Consider the following 17,128-nt stretch of genomic DNA (forward strand, 5'->3'; position numbering starts at 1 on the left):
TAGCCAATAGTGTGAATTCGTAACTGGATGTACGTTGCTCAAATACTACCAATTGTCGCACGGAACGAGCAAACAATTGAATTTTTATACGTGCAAGGATTAGAACCTACTGCAAGACTTTCAGAAATATGTTATGCAGCTTTTTACAGTAAAATACATTAACTTAAATTTATAAAGCTCGCATCACACCAGTTACGACTTGTATTTGCTGCCCTCATACCGGCAACACCGGGGAGACGGTTGCTCGAAGTTGTCGCTTGCATGGGGTACAATTTGTAGGTGACAAGCGAATGCGAAAGCCACCTCCATCGTGTTGCTTCTTGCTGTTGCGCCCGAGATCACTTGCATGAGGTTTATACTTGGTTGCGTTGAAATTTGATTTTTTTTAAACATTTTTTTGGTCTTAGAGGCCTGGCATCCTTTTACCTAGGCCTCTGTGGGATCTGCCGAATTGGTTTGAATTTTAATAAAGTCTGGCATTTATTTCACAAAGATTTCTAGTTTTGAGCTTGCATTGAATGATGTTTTTATCTACTGAAAATGTCCTGCTACGGTGGTCTCTGTCTGTTCTTGCAAGCATGCACTGTACAAACAATCTTGCTAGACAGTGTGTCTTATTTTTTCCTTGTCAGGACAATTGGCTAGGAGGAGAAGGATACCCTGGCGCATTTAGCGAAGGTGAGTATGTCCTAAGCTTTTTGTGCCTTAGTGTAAGTGAACGAGCAAGTGCCTGCATTATGGCGTCATTTACCAAAGCTATGGCAGTGGCCAGGTCGTTATGTCAGGGAATTTGTGAATGCTGATGTTCTGTGGTATGAATTGGGTACGGCTGCTTGAAAAAAAAATGTCTATGCAAACAATTGTTTCGCTTTTAGTATGCACTGCTATGACCTAGTTGCGGCCACTGAAAGGAGCCAGTCATGTATGTAAAAACAACTACTATATGAGCCTGGATGAGTCGTTGCTTTTTGCTGAGTGATGGTATTTGCAAATAGTCTCGTCTGTGTCTTTCCGTGTAATATGCTACGCTGAGTACGAAGTTGGATCTTCTACAAAAAATACAACTTCGCGGCTGTAGCAGCAATCTTATTTTATGTATAGCTAGTCGCCCATTTTGTAAATAACTTGTAAATATACTCTCTTTCATAAAACATCTCACTGTTTCCATTTTGTCACTAAATGTAAGCACTAAACTGAACGAGATTACTCCCTATAGCATGTAAGCACTCCAGTAACAAAGTAAACACATTATGGAACAGAAATTTATTGTAGTACATGCTATGTTGGTTGAGCAGCTTTGGTCTGCTACGTACTCTGTACAAGGCCATGAGTGTGATTCATAACTGTGTCGGCCACATTTACATGAAGGCAGAACACAAAGATATGCCTGTACCAACACAAAAGTAAATTAGGAGCTTTCCACAATTGATATGTCATAGAAGCAATTTTCCTGTTGTGTGCTTGAGGATCTGTAAAGAAATATTGGTTTTCTTGTTATGGTACTTAGAGGTTTGATGTCCCGTACTATTTGTGCTTGCTGTTAATTAGACAGAATAGACAAGCAATAAATGTAGCTGCACTAATTCTTAATGAAGCTTTTCTTTTTGAGAGTGAACCTATTGAATATGGAAACCTTATTAGTGCTTTTGTTGGCCTATGCGTTATATAATTTATATTGCTTTATTAGCATCTTGTTCATGTTTTCCTAGTTCTCTTGTCGAGTTATTGCTTGAAAGTTACGTTTCTTGTACTTGTGCTTCTTATCCTTTTTTTTTTAGAAGTTTTCATTGTCTTGTGCTTTGGTAAGTATCATATTACATATTTAGTTTGTGTTCAAGTTTCCCAACCTAGAGTCTGTGCCTTTTTCTCATAAATATAAATTATTGACACACATTCTTTTTCATTACACAACAAATTGAAAACACATTCGCTAACCAATCCCTTTACTAGTTCGACTTTACTGGTCATGTATTCATATACTGCATAACACTACTGCTGGTACGAGTATAGTAGCAGCCTGGTGAATTTACTGTTTCAGCATGTTGCAAGTGAAACATTCGGGGGCTTTATGGAACAAGCCGCAGGACACAAATTGACGCTTGGGTGGTAGAACATATAACCTGTCCCATGCGGATATTGTTCTAGTCCTTTTATTCCTCAGAACGCCCATTCGGCCGGCAGCTATAGCCCCTACTCCTAATGCCAGTAGATTACAATATGTGAGGTGTTGACACTACAGTTAAACCTGCTTTTAGCGATTCCAGATAGACAATTCATCATTTATAGGAAGCACATTTTGTTGCATTTACAATTTTTTTACGCTTGCTACTGAAACTGCATCCAGGTACAGTGAAACGCTGTTGATACGTTCCTTGCTGTTGCATTTTCCCGGCTGCTACGTTGCATATTTGACATCTTCACCTAGGTGGTTCGAAGCGAAGCCAGCTACATGTTCGCGTTCACTCTGCCCCTGCTGCCGGTAGTGATGCCATCAGTGGGACGACACAATCATGAAAAGCGCTTGCAGCAGGGAGTGAATACTTTGTATGCCCCTCCCTTCAACATGTCTGCAAAACGAGATTACACAACCTCCAGCACTAATGCGCAGGAGGATATTGCATGATGCCACACCATATATTGAGAAATTAGGTACCAGATAGACATCAATTTTTACATCAACATCAGTTCCCCACTACGGCACACCTCAAACTCAGATCCTGGTTTGGCACAAAAAACTGCAGAATTTAATTTAGTTCCTTGGCCACTGCCCTGCAGCTCCTAGTGTGGTGAAAGGAAATTACAACAAAGGTACTTTCCACCTGTTGCACAGGCTCTGCAGAACAAGATGGCGTTCGCACACTGGTGCACGTCCCAGTTCGCCACAACAGGCGATGGGCCCGTGCCAAGGGTCACCATGATCGTTCAGGTACATTGCCACTTGTCTTATTTTTGTCAAGCAAGTGCGTTTTGCCAGGTTGAGCAGTTGTGTGCATTACGAGCTGATTCGGGGCTTACCCTACTTGTTGGTTCACTTGTCAGATTTGAAGTACCTTGTTTCTGTTCTTTGGGGCCTCCTGGTACAGCTCAAGCCACTTATAATACAACAGGTGATAGTGCAGGACCGGATATATTGCGGTCTTTCTCGGTTAATTTTTATCTTCCCATAGACCACAACGTATGCACATACTGCATATCAGCAAAATACTGGTTATAATACGGTTTAGTACGTCACCCATCAGCAATTATATGATACATTTTCCAACTGCAACACACAGGCAATTTTCGGCCCAATTTCCCTGGAAAGGGGGGGGGGGGAGGTAAGCTATGTGTTAAAATAATTGGTGAAATACTGAAATCGGACATTGTGAGCTAATGTTAGTGCTTGAAAATTTACCTAGGGCAGGCTAGAAATAGGCCTTTTGAATGTGCGATGACATGTGTTCACTGTCTCCTAAATTTACTCAGACATGCTGCTGCTAAAGGGGTCACTATGTGTGTCACCATAGAAGGTGTATTCGGGCCCTAGTGGACACCAATATATTCTTAGCCCTTGGGTGCCACATGTATTTCTGAATTGCAATAAATTCAATTTCGTCTAAGTAATACATTATCAGGCTTTAAATTCAAATATTATTTATTAGTGCTATGTTTCTGAACATTTTACAAATTTTTTAATCTGAAAATTGAAACTAAAATAGACTTATGCTTAGTAATGATTGCCAATATTAATTAGGATAATTGGTTCACCTCAGGCAACATGGTCTCTTCATCACTGTCATTGTCCCTTGAAGACACCTTGTAATAAACATCAGAGCTCATAAGAAGTTCCTGAATTTCTGCATCATTAAAAAAAATGTGCAGGCTTTTTGCGCTAGTCCACCAAGTTGAAAAATGAGACAGGACCAACATCAACAATCTATATATTCCGGGCTGAACAACTATGAAATTTAACTTTGGCTAAATTGGTTGCATATGAGTTGTATATACTATTAAAACAGTTTTGGCAACGCTGCACAGCTTACAGTGGTCTAATTTTCTTACCTGCATCCTTTACATAGCACCTCACAAATAGTATGTGCGTTGATGGTTGGCGGTTATGACATTAAGTCAGAGCAGTTTTGCCTTAGAGATTTTTTCAGTGCGCCACAGGAAGCTGAGGGCAACAGCTAATCTCAGAGTTCATGACGAGGAGCTGCATGTTCTTTGTCATGCGTCACTTCTAGCAAGCAGTCATGGCGGCATTTAAACAAAATTTTTTTTCTAGTTTCAATATCAGAGTCGTCTACTTTTGAGAGCCTTCCGTGACACATCCACTGATATTTCAAATGTAAAGTTTAGCATGGATGCTGCTTTATAGCAATACATACTATCTAAAACTTGGCTTCTCTGCGTGGCCCAAAATGTCATTTCAGTTGTGTAATGAAATTATGGGCTGCGTAAAAACCTAGTTTAGAAAAATGTAGATATAAAAGAGCCTTCCTGCGTAAATTAAGATTTGAAATAGGAGCGGAAGCATCACAAAAAGCTCTAAAAAATTGCTGCTTTTGATACTGAAACTGAAAAGAAAAAGACACCGCCATTACCACTTGCTAGATGAGATGCACGCCTTAGCACGCGGCTCCTTGGCATGACCTCTGCAATCTTGGAGGCCATATTGCTGTGCAGCGTGAACAATACGGCCACCGCAGGGTGTTCACATAGAGTGTTTCCCATAAAGAGCCCTCTCTCCATGTGAGATGCTCAGACTACCATGTTCTTTGATTGGTCTTTGTGGTCTCTGTGACCTCTAAGCGAACTAGCCTGAATGCGAGCTGAAGTCAGTATTGCCGCAATACATCCATGTTATGCGGAAAAGCATAAGAACGCTGCGAAGGAGGGTTTGGTATTGTGTCAGATTGCACCGAGCTGGCAAATTTCTGCCCAACTTTCGTGAAAAAAAAATAGTGTGTGTTAGAATAAGTTAAATATTGCAATCAGACATTGTGAGCTATGGTTATTGCTTGAAAATGTCCTAGGGCAGGCTGGAAATAGGCGTTTTTTGACAGGAGATTATGTACGTTCAATGTTTTCACTGTGCCCTAAGCTCCGTTGAGACAGACGCTGCCACTAAAGGGGCCGCTATTGGGGTCACCAGAGGGGTCAAGCACATGCGTGCTGACTGGTCAAGTTCAAATTATTTGGCAAAGGCCATGTTTAGGATAGAAATAACGAAAGTTTGGGCCCCCTATGGAAATGCGTGGGTGCTAACCTGGACATGCGACCAAGATCAAATGAACTGAAGTCGAATTAATGGAAGTCTGTATGTGCCTCGCTAATTTTTCTTGTCATTTGATCCACTGGTCAGAACAAAGCGAATTTGCGCTCAAACTTTGCTGCCCATCCGCAGTCTCAACAATGTGTCACTAAGTGGGAGGAACATACTGGCCCTTTCATTGCTTAAGATGCTCCTTCAATCGCACATTTAGGCACCAGTTAAAATCCGCCATGCACGTGACTACACTTGAAGGGAATGGAGTACACAACCTCCGAAACTCATGGGACAGACTTGGTGGCATATTTTGCCAAGCATGCATCCTTTGCCCACCCCCCTTCTTTAGGGATGGAAGCGGTGCGCCAATCGCGCCATATTGTGCCAAACCATCGAGCTGTGCCAACCTCCCCCCCAAACCAAAACGCTAATTTCAACTGAAGTTGCTAAATATAGAAGGATGTGCTTGTTCAGTGGAAACCACACAGCCATAATTGTGCATTAGCTAGGGTTTAGCTTTGGAATTCAAGCCTTAGCAATCAGTTTCAGCACAGGAAAATGAAAGTTGTTTTGTGCTATGCAGTGCATTATGAATGTTTTATGTAAGTCTTGTGTGTTTGTGACTACGTGGACCAGCTAAATATGAATTCAACTGGCTCTTTTTTATGTGGCGATACGGAAGGAAATAGCTCTCTCAGTTGAATGAATAAGTCATACAATTTGCTCAGAATATAGCTCGTCAGTTTCAGCATACATTATAGCACGATAGCATTAAGGGTCCCATGTCGCAGAAAATCCACTGTTGGTGTTGGCGTCAGCGAAGTTGTCCCTGAGCGAAAATTTCCATATATGTTTAGGTATATGTATATGCCACGCCTTGCTATATGACATGCAGTATATGTGCATTATATTGCGGCACCATTCTATCATTACGTTTGCTCATACCTTGTCTTACATTCTTGACAAAGTTATTCTTCGGAATTTTGAGAATGACAATAACAGCCCACAAACTTTTGAGCTATATATAAAAAGTGTGAAACAATAGCAGAAACCTGAAAATGATTTTTTCTTTTTTTGCCTGGCTGTGGCACTACCTCCAGGATCGGCCCGCGCAAGTGGCCACATTTCTACTATAAATCTCGCCTTAATGCATAGCATTCGCCACCAGCATTTCCCGGTAAACATTACGGCCACATAAGCTGCAGTTGCTAGGGGGGGCATGTGAAGCAGTTGGGAATCTTTGAATGCTATCGCATTCCACTCTTAAAGGTGAAGCTTAAGCGTCCTCCAAGTTTTTAGCACTTGCTTGTGCGCCTAATAGCAAATCTGCGCTGGTTAATGGGGGTACGCCTTGTGAGTAACATTTCAAATCTATTTCACACATGCTCCGCATCCAGTTACAGGGATAATAGAGTGCAGTCCACTTATAGCAATATCAAGAAGAATGAAAAATCCAGTCGTTATAACCGATCATCGCTATATCTGGACTGCCGGAAAAAAAAAAAAAAAGAAGCTGCTGAACATACCCTCATAGCTCCGAAACCAAATTTGCCACTTACGATAAAAAAATGCCGTTCTGGAAAATTGGGTGTGAAAAATGAAATGTTTATTTATACCTCTAAACAGCGGGCCAAGCATTGGGCGCTCTGAAATAGTCAGATATCTGCGATCGAATTCGTGGAAGTTTCAGGCTCACAACTGCGGTGTGCAGCACGTCCAGTGGCTATGTGAACAGTGGCGGCTATAATTTAGCGTGCGTGAAACCAGAGTGCGACTGATTTCATGCGACAACAGTGCACTTTGCGTGAATATAGGGGTCGGTGTCAAAGACGGGCCGCTGTCAATCTCATCGTCACTGCCGCTGCTGTTGTCGCCTCCGTCGCACACCGCCTCCGTCTGTCGCGACACCAATTGCCCCGTTTGGAGATTCTTGGCAGAATGAGGCAGCGCTATCTACACTCAGCAAGTCCTCCATCAAAACACCACCTATTTTATTGCTAGCAGCGACGTGCTCCCAGAGTTCAGTAATGTCAGCGGCTGCTACTGTGTTGGTTTCACACGTGGGGGGTTTCGCCCTGGCCTAAAAAGCCCGCTGTTTCTGTTGATTGGCATGGTCACTGGTTCTAGCCTTCATGATTGTGGCGCTCGTGCTTTCAGTCTTTCAAAACTTGCAGCTTCGTCTCAAGCGACACAGCTTTGCGCCTTGTTGGCGTACCAACCGCTGCTTCTGCGGCGCATTTCCACGCTCACCGAGGAAGAGAGGAAGATTGTAGAAAGGAAGCACAGGCGCGGTTCGCTTCTCGCTTTGTTTTTGTTTTGTTTTTCTGTCTCTGGGCGCTTGCCGGAGAAGTGGACACAAAGCAGTTGGCACTATCTTGTGGCACACTGCACCAACTTGCGATGCTCTCCGCAGCTTTAGCCATTGGCGCTCTGGCGGGACACGCTCCATGGTAGTGGCGGCAGATACGAACTCGCATACGCAAACTTTTCGCCTTGTCTAGGTTAAGGGGAACTTAGCAATGCAAATTTCACAATTATTCTGCATGGAAAACACCAGCCAAAAAGCAGAATTTCGATCATTATATGCGACATACAGTGAATAACATATTATTATATATGGGTTTTTTTCTCATAGCCCTAATGCATAAATTGATACTCTGAAGTCAACTCATCATTGTAACCGATATATTGTTACATGTGGTATGTCTGCAGTGTGGTGCGGCACGCCGATGAATGGCCTGCTTGCTTTTGTTAAACTTCTTGACCACAAATATCCCTTGGCAAATGTAATTGTGACCCATATTTGGACTCTGGTTACTCTGTTTTCTGTATGACCACACCACGCAAAATACGACTTATGCCACAGTAGCATGCAAGCCATTGATGTAAAGTTTTGGTTCTAGTCGACCGCAGTGGCCAAAGAGCGGTCGTAAAAGGTTGTTGAAAATGCAAACAGAAATTGTGTTCATACGAATGGTGTTCACGAAGTGACTTGCACAGATAAAGTGGGAAAATTTGGATGAACCATAATTCGTCACTCAAAATATTGATTGCTGTTTTACATTGGCTTTATGGAGCCTGTGGCAAAGCTGCTAACAAGCCCAAATAATTGAGCTTGTGCAAAATATTGGTCAGTGATGCAGATCAGCAAGCTGTAAACATTTTTTCACTTGATTCTTTTAAACATACTGGTTTTCTTCTCGGCAAGCAATGTGGAATACTGGCAAACATGCGATGACAAAGGAGTAACTTCACATTTATTTTGTGGTATTCTGCTATGCCAACTGAATGTGTGAGGAATTAAAAATTAAGAGAGTGTTTTACACAAACGGCAGTCATTGTATGTTAATGGGTTTTGTTCACAGTTGTCACTGAGTATTTCATGTTCATTGTGTAGGAATACTACATTTAATTGGTGAACTTTATAAAAAGTGCTGGAGGACACTAAAAAATGACCGATGACAGCATTTCAGACAACCTAGGATTCATGCAAATTATTTTTCTAAAGAAAAAAGAAAAGATGCCAGTGAAGTTTTGCAGACTTTGTCTTTGTTTCTTGTCAGAAAAAAGGACCACACAACACATACGTTGCTTTAAGCGCTGTTATCAGTAATTTCTCAAGGCCTTCCACAACCTTTTCATTTGCGCGGTATCCAAAGTAGATAAACGTTCGATAATTAAAATTAAATATCAATTGCTTGTGCACAAGGAAAAAAGAAAGGAACTCTTCACTAGCACTAGCGGAAGCCTATCAGCATACAGTAGGTGCTGTTCATGTAAAGGCCTTGGTCATTTTTTTTCTTGACCACATTTAGATAGCACATTCAATATGAAACTCTAAGGGCCCTTGAAACGGTTCAGACAAATTTTAGTAGACACGTAGGGTAGAGCTAAAGTTAATAATTTGCACCACAATTTGTGTGAACTGTCTCATATTAAGAGTACTACAGACGGTTACAAGTTACCCTCCTCCATAGTCATGCATTTTCTCCTCAAATCGTTCGTCGAGTGATCAGGGCTAAGCTCCGCCTTCACTGGCTCTGCGTCATGATGGCATGTCGTGTTGTCAACTTCCGGTTCTCTAGGAGCGCGTGCGCGAAGCCTTTCCAAACTCTCCGCCACCTGCTTGACAGTCGACCCCAAGCGAGAGCCATTGAAGCAGTGTGCATTGCAAGCATTCTGTCGTAGCGCCGAATGTGTCTGGTATTCCGGTAACCACACGCTAACTGGGCGTTTCAACGGATGGCTGGAGGCATAAACTCAAGCTGATGAAGGAACTTTAGCGTAGACGGAGGTGTGCGTCTTGATCGGTCTGCACGGTCCAGCCACCCGTTGGCGCAGAGTTTAACCAGCCAAACAAAGCACTAATCTTGCTCTAACCAAGTGTAAAACATTTTAAACATTTACAAAAATAATGTGTTAACGATTACACTCCTGCGAAAAGTTTACACCAGCATCAAAGAAGAATACATTTCGTTACGGCTACTGTGTATGGTTGAGCTCTATGCCACCAGTTGGTTGCACCATGCATACCATTCACATTTGCGCTTCTGCTCATCCCGGGAAGCGACACGGTCGAAGGGCCAGGCCCTGTCCCCTTGTGCTTGTGTTTGCCCTAATACTGGACTCTCGAAACTCTATTGCGTTCGTGATCTTCCAGTGTAAAGTGACGGCCTCAAACGTGCAAATCCTGGTGCTAATCGGATAGCGGCAGTCCAATGCGCTGTAGCCAGTTCGCTCGTCTGCTGCCTTGCAGAGGGACACAATGGGGCAGCTTCACATATTGCCAGTCGCTACGTTTGCAGTCCACAACACAGCAAGGTCGAATCAAAGTGCTCGCGAAAAGACTGAGACTAACTCTGACCGCAGAGCTCTCGTCAAAATCGAGCACGTTGTAACACAACCAGATGATGCTTGCTGTGTGCTAGAAGGGCTTAAGCGTAATGAGAAATAGTTCTTGTGCATTATCTTTCTGTTACTTTCTTCCTATAGAAACAAATTAACTAAGTTTCCAACTATTACGAACATCATTTGTTCACCATAAAGGTGGAAAAATTATCGATGATACGCCCTGGGTAGCCAATCGGATAGCTCGCCCTACTGACATCAATTGATTGATTAACGTCATACGGGTAGGGGCAGCTGAAAATTCCGCCAAGCAGTGTGCTGTGATTGGCAGCGATGTACATTTTTAAAACATTATAATAAATTTCACGCTTTATGCGGAGCGCTTAGATGTGTCAATTAATGATCAGAAGGACCTACTCTAACGACTCAGTACGTTTGTACAAAATCGTCAAAATCACTTCAGAGTCCCTTTAATAGTTGTTTCTGAGAAACCTAAACGTGTTTTCTTTGTAGCTTATTGCTACGGTCGGGTAGATGACAATTTTACTCTTTCATTAACTTTCTTCCTTCTAGTGCGCTTCTGCAGAAGTGATTTGCCGTAACTTAATAGTGTTCTACAAAGTCAAATTAAGAACACCTTTTCTTTATCTGCATTTATTTTGCTCATGTTGAGCTTTACCAAGCTTCTCCAAAATGTGTGTCTTCTGCTTCAAAATGGATAATTCTTGCTCCAAACCTGCTCCAAAGTGCCAAATTTGCTGCTCCCAGAGCTGCTTGAAAACTTCCCTGGCCACTTCCATCCCTGCTTCGTCAATGCACTTCCGAACTGCTGCACACACCCTACCAATGTCCTTCTTGGCAGAAAATGAAATATTAACGTCATTTCACAAGGCACCAGTGTGATAAGTTGTGGTGCACGTATGGGTTGACTGCTAATTTCTTTCTCAATTTTTTCTCAGTGCCTGCATGGTTGCTCCTGCTCACTTTAATTATCGGATCAGTTTTTTTCAACACCAGAAATAACACAATATCTGGGCACCTGACATTAAAAGTCTGCCAATCTGTTGCAAGACTTTCATTCATCATATGCGCACAAGCCATGACTGATTGCAAGTTTGATGAGCCTTATTACGCCATCTGTAGTATAAAAACAAAACCTGCCATTGAAGTTTAGTTTTACCAACTTCTGAGTAGATGTCACAAGCAGTTTGCAGATGTTGCACATTTTGTGAATTATCTTGGGCCATGGCCAAGGGTGCGAATCAGTAACTAAATGAGCATACCCGGGCACAGGTTAGGGTCAGTTTCTTTGCAGTGCATGTGACATCGTCCACGTCCACTACAGTACTGCCTGTTGTGGGTACCGAAATGTATTCAGACACCACAACTCCGACACGCCGTGGTTGCTTAGTGGCTATGGTGTTGGGCTGCTAAGCACAAAGTCATGGGATTGAATCTCAGCTACAACGGCCGCATTTCCTTGGGGCAAAATGCAAAAACACCCATGTACTTAGATTTAGGTACACATTACAGAACCCCAGGTGGTCCAAGTTTCCAGAGTCCCTGCCACGGCATGCCTCATAATCAGATCGGGGTTTCGGCACAAAAAACCCCATAATTTAATTTACACACCACCACTCCCATAATCTGCATGTGGCATAAAGCCCCACAGAAATTGACCAAGTGCAAATCAGTGCAGTGAGTGCTAAATTTGTTGTGCATAAGGCCAGCACGTGTTAGCGTTTCACGCTAGCCTGCTGGAGCAATTGCCTACACTTGCAAATTAAAGCAAAAGTAACCACGCACTCAGGGAAGTCCACCTTGTAGACTTTTGCAGCGCTCGCTTGCATAGATGTGCTGACGTCACTTTTTTGTTGCATGTCCCGGGTTCTCACACCAGCGACCTTGGAGAATGAATGCTGGTTAGAAGACGACCGACTGCACTTGACTCCACCGCTCAGGCGCACCCGGATGCTTAAACTGAAGCATGGTATGCAGGCATGACTGCAGTGCACGTTCAGAAGATTTCATATGTGTTCAATTATTGTTAATCCTGTGATGTCTATTGTACCATATGTGCTACACTGAGTCTGATTCCTCAAAATGCCGATATAAGTGCAGGAAATTTAATGGAAAGTTAATAATTGAGTTTTTGATATGCTGGAGTTATGTCTCAGATGCGGATAGTTGAAAAAGCCAATTACTATATAATTACTTTACTAACTTACGCAACTTGTGCTTTTCATAACCATAAATAAAGGTGGACAAGGCTGGGACACTGTACCATATTTACTCCAACCTAATGTGCAATCAGTAGGCAACAGCCTACCATCAGAGCCGTCGGATAAAATTTCATCACCATCGCAAGATGGTGACAGAGCACATTTTCGTGAAAGTTGCTGTCGGTTCATTATGAGCTTGACTTTGATCACTTTCGGAGACACTTTAGTGAGATTTCGTGCGTCTTGGCACCAGATGTGTCGGCATATATGGCTGCCAATGTTTCTGGCGTGGCGCCAAGCTTGCTATCTGTGCACAATGCCAGGAATGCTGTGGACTGCATGCTTTGACAAGTCTGATGCACTGACGTAAAATCTCACGAAAGTGATAATAGTATCTCTAAAAGTGATTGCTCATAAATGCCGGCCCTGTGGGCTTGGTGCTTGCAGCCAGTGAAGTGCAAGTGATGACAACGGAGCGCTGCTTTCATTATCAATCACGAATGTGCTGGGCATGCTATATATTTCTTTTATAAATGGGGGTACATGTTACATTAATGTGCGTTTTATTGTTTTACTTTAAACCCGTACAAATTGGGAGTGCGTTAGATTTGGGGGCACATTAGGATTGAGTAAATGTGGTAATGATTCTGCTTCAATGTTGTGCTTCATGAGTGGTCAGAGTGGCGTGCTGCCTGCATTTTAATCAGCAGACTGTGAACAGTGGATAATAAGAGACATTGAATTGAACAGAATGAATTGTTACATTATACCAGCCCTAGTGGTTCCAATTTTCCTTAATGCAGAACTGTACTTGGGCATTACAAGATTAAATTCAACCTATATTTAGATGTTTCCATATGAATTCTAGTAAATACATGTAGTACATTCTTTCTGTAGAAGTCACATACTAGAGATTGGTGTCCGTTTTGTATCAGTTCTGCACCACTCCTCTATCAATGTTAAAAGATGTGGGGTTGTCGGAATGCAAGTGACATTTTTTTTATAAGCACATCTCAAGCACTATGTTTTTCAAAGAGTAGTGGCCAAGATTGACATCTTACCTATTCATAAAGTGTATGGATAATCTGTTATTGCTAATAATTCCTGCAAAAATAATAATTGTGTTGACACATAAGGGAATTACGCACAACTCAGGGTGCCTAAATATAGGAAATTTAAAAATCTTACATGCATGAAGGATGGTCACAAATTGTTCAAAAACTGTCGGGTGTATGTCACGTCTTATACAGCGTCCTCATGGTACATAGTAGATAGCTCTGTTACACATAAAATAATAGAAAAAAGGCCTAATCTCAGCTTCCAGCTACATTTGGACTGTCTGAAATTAAATTTCTGTGGGCAGTTGCAAAATGTAACCATTGCTCTACATTGCTGCAGTACTTTGTGCCTGTACCATGTGCCTGCAGTATGTTGAGCGACTGCAACACCATTTCCCCTTACACTTTCTGTTTTCTGGAACAAACTCTGGGTGTGTCAATTGGTAATCGTATTGCACGCATGATGTGCAGATGTGTGAGGGTTTTTTTTTTTTTTTTCTTTTTTCAGTTTACATGTCTGGATCTGGGACAGGATCCAAATTGCTGTTCGAGTTATTCATTAGTTTGAACTATGAGAGCTGCAACTATAGGAACTTCGCTGTAGCTGATAAACACTAAGAAGCAGAACGTGGCGGTCTTTTGCGCACTCTGAAGTTGGATCTATCATGCCAGGTGTTTGTGCAAAAGGGAAGGACGAGTCTAAAAATTGGGATAACTTATTTCATTGAGCTTCTCCAGATTTTGAGTGGCCTCTTTGGAAAAAGTTGCTTGGAATTTACAATTTGGGGGGGTGATCCAAAAGTGCACTTTTATCCCTGTTAACATGCTCAAAATCTGAAATATTTTGCTCCGAAAATTGCTCCAGAAGCTTTTACAACTGTTCTATCTATGGTTTAGCCACTGTGGACTTCACAGGGTGATGAGAGCATACATACTTCTCGCGGCTTTGCCATGAGAACTTATTTGTTTGTTTTGCTTAGTGATAGCTATAGGTCAACAGTACTCTTTCCCTTCACTTTAATTAAGCAGTGATGATGTCTTTGAATGACATGTTGACCACTAAAAGGCTAACGCAAAGGGAGGTAATAAATATGACAACTAGGTAGTGCAGCAAATTCCAGTTGTTTTAATCAGGAGAGAAACTCGCAAATAAAATATGAACATAAAATATAAACAAAATTAGTGTGGGCGGAAGATCACTATGAATTGACTTTCAGAAATCGCAACCATCAATTCCTAATGAGACGTACCCACTGCGGCGACTGTGGGTATGGCATTGCTCTGCTGTACACGAGATAGAAGATCTTATTACTGGCCGGGGCAGCTGCATTCCAATGGTGGCAGAATACAAAAGAGTTTGTTTACCATGCATTAGGCGGATGTTTTAGTCCACAAAAACCCCTTGTGGTCTAAATTGATCCCGAGGCTCGCATAACCCATTTTACAGTTTTGGGACATCAAACCCTTCAGTTTAACAATAAAAATATAATAATAATGGGGACAACTCATTGAAGAAAGTGCAGCTCGAAATGGTCAGTAATGGGAAGCTGGCATAAGCAGTCTTTTGACTAGTCAAAAAAAGTTTTAAAATTTTTTGTAGATATGTGTAACTTACGCATGCATGGATGCACACATACTGTGGTGGCTCAGTGGCTAGGCCATTGGGCTACTGAGCACGAAGTTGCTGGTTCTATTCTTGGTTGCAGCAGCCACATTTTGAGGAGGTGAAATGCAAAAATACTTGTGCACTTTGATTTTGGGGCACGTTAAAGAACCCCAGGTGGTCAAAATTAATCGAGAGCACCCCATAATAACATCTCTCACTTCCATTGTTGCTTTTGGACGTTAAACCCCATGGATAATTCAATCAGCCATTCAACAAATGCACAGATAACAGGAAAACAGCAGATATCCACATGCATCTGTAGATTTTGCAGCACTGCTGTTGACTCTTGATGTTAGCTAAGGTGCGCTATCTTTTTTTTTTTTTCTCTCTCTCTATGCAGGCTTTGTTCCCACTCCTCTGAACTTGAGGTCTGTTGTCGGCGAGTCTTCTATCAAGTGGAGGCTTGGCTGGCGTACTTGAGGATAGCTCTCTCATCATATGCCACTTGTGTAGTAGTGATGCTCCAACTTGTACTCCATGTTGTGCTGCTGAAACACACTGTACAGCATTTTAACTGCACAACTTGCATGAGCTGTACAGTGCCAGGCTTGGCTGCGAGCGCAAAGCGGGCACATGCTTTGCTTTGAAGTCTTTGGAGACCGTGACTTCCTGTACCTGATTAAAGCTGGACAACCACAGCTCGTGCTCATGTTCTATCTTCAGCAGTTGCTTGTAACTGTGCTTTTCATTCTGTAGTCAAACGTTAAACCTCTGCAGATTACATGTTGGATGTCTTATGTCTTTTCTGTGTTTGATTCCTCTCTGATTTTTTATTATTGTTGCACTGTTTACAGTACTAATGTTGATGTAAGTGCCAGCAACTTTAGTGCTGACCAAAGTACAATCACAAAAGTTCAATTGGAGTGAGGACATGCTGAACTGTGAAAAAACTGTTTGTGTGCCATCCCCAATTATTGTAAATATATCCTCTCTGGTAAAGCTGAAGTGTCTGGTTTTATCTTCTTTTTGTTTTTCAAACCCAGGAGCAATAGTTGTTTCACGTTATCTGAAGACTGACATTGCTGGGAGCTGTTTCATTAACGTCACTCTAAGAAAAAGTAGCAATCACCCTTTAACAGGTCTGGGAGAGTGATGTTTACTCTTTTCAGCATTGTAATGTTATGCATGTACATAACTCATCCAAATTTTGCCTGGCTACAGCAAGTTGCTGCTTATGCCTGGTGTGCACTGTGATGGCTCCCATTTGCCATGCTATGCAACTAGTCATCAAATTATTTCCTTTGTCTTACAGTGTTGATTATTGTGTTAATATTTCTTATTGCTTTATGGATTGGTGTGAGGTTACCGATTGAAAAGGTCTGCCCAGACTTAATGGCAATTTCAATAGTATTATGGTAATCCACAAGCGCATTTTGTCCATCCCATCTCTTGGTGCAATTTGTGGCTCACAAGCACACTGGCAATTGACAGTTTGGGAAATTGTTGCTCCTGCCAAATTTACAAGCTGGTTTGCCTGTTTGTCTGTAGTAAATTTATTGCATTCTTGTGTGTTTTGGCTGCATAGTTACTGCTATTGTAATATTTTGCAGTGCTTTATTTTACTGTTCACCCTAGCTGCTGACTAGATTTTTTTATACTTCTCTGATTTTTCATTCATTGTTGCTTTGTTTTCAACATCCAGGGGTGGGACTCATGTGCCAATTGTGCCATTTTCATACAAGTGCAAATTCCCGCACCAAATTGCGCCAAGCACAGAGAATTGGCCGAAATTGCGGCTTCAGTATGTATTCTCCGCCACTGGCCTCAAACAGTGAGCGGATTTGTTCTCCGGAAAAGAGCGCAGCTGTTCACATCCTGCACACCGCACGACGGTGCCTCCCGCACAGTTTGTCGTAACATTCGCCCTCATAACACTGGACTAGCTGAAAGTGGCCGGTGCGGCATGGCCATTGCCGGCTGTCATTGCTGCTGTTGGAACAGCCAGGGCAGCTGTATTTAGAGTGTACTAGAATACGATTGAGCGGCTGGAATGGTGCGGTGCTCCCTAGCTCAAACGCAAAACAACGCAAAGTTGGCTGATTGCACTGCGAGCAAACTAGATATTAGGGAGGCGTGCGCTGCTGTG

At 42.3% G+C, this 17,128-nt stretch overlaps 1 protein-coding gene across 2 annotated transcripts in view; it reads left to right on the forward strand.

Moving 5' to 3' along the window:
• The window catches only part of LOC142579386 (uncharacterized), a 34,901-nt gene extending 18,352 nt beyond the window's left edge, over window positions 1-16,549 (forward strand). For both annotated transcript variants that reach the window (XM_075689514.1, XM_075689512.1), the window contains exons 9-12: window positions 633-678; window positions 2,831-2,926; window positions 11,997-12,086; window positions 15,383-16,549. In XM_075689514.1, the coding sequence (XP_075545629.1) occupies window positions 633-678; window positions 2,831-2,926; window positions 11,997-12,086; window positions 15,383-15,462 (312 nt within the window). In that variant the 3' untranslated portion in view covers window positions 15,463-16,549. The remainder of the gene's footprint in view (window positions 1-632; window positions 679-2,830; window positions 2,927-11,996; window positions 12,087-15,382) is intronic.
• The last annotated feature ends 579 nt before the right edge of the window (window positions 16,550-17,128 follow it).

The sequence above is a fragment of the Dermacentor variabilis genome, chromosome 4 (genome assembly GCF_050947875.1).
Source record: "Dermacentor variabilis isolate Ectoservices chromosome 4, ASM5094787v1, whole genome shotgun sequence".
In the NCBI taxonomy this organism is placed as follows: Eukaryota; Metazoa; Arthropoda; class Arachnida; order Ixodida; family Ixodidae; genus Dermacentor; species Dermacentor variabilis.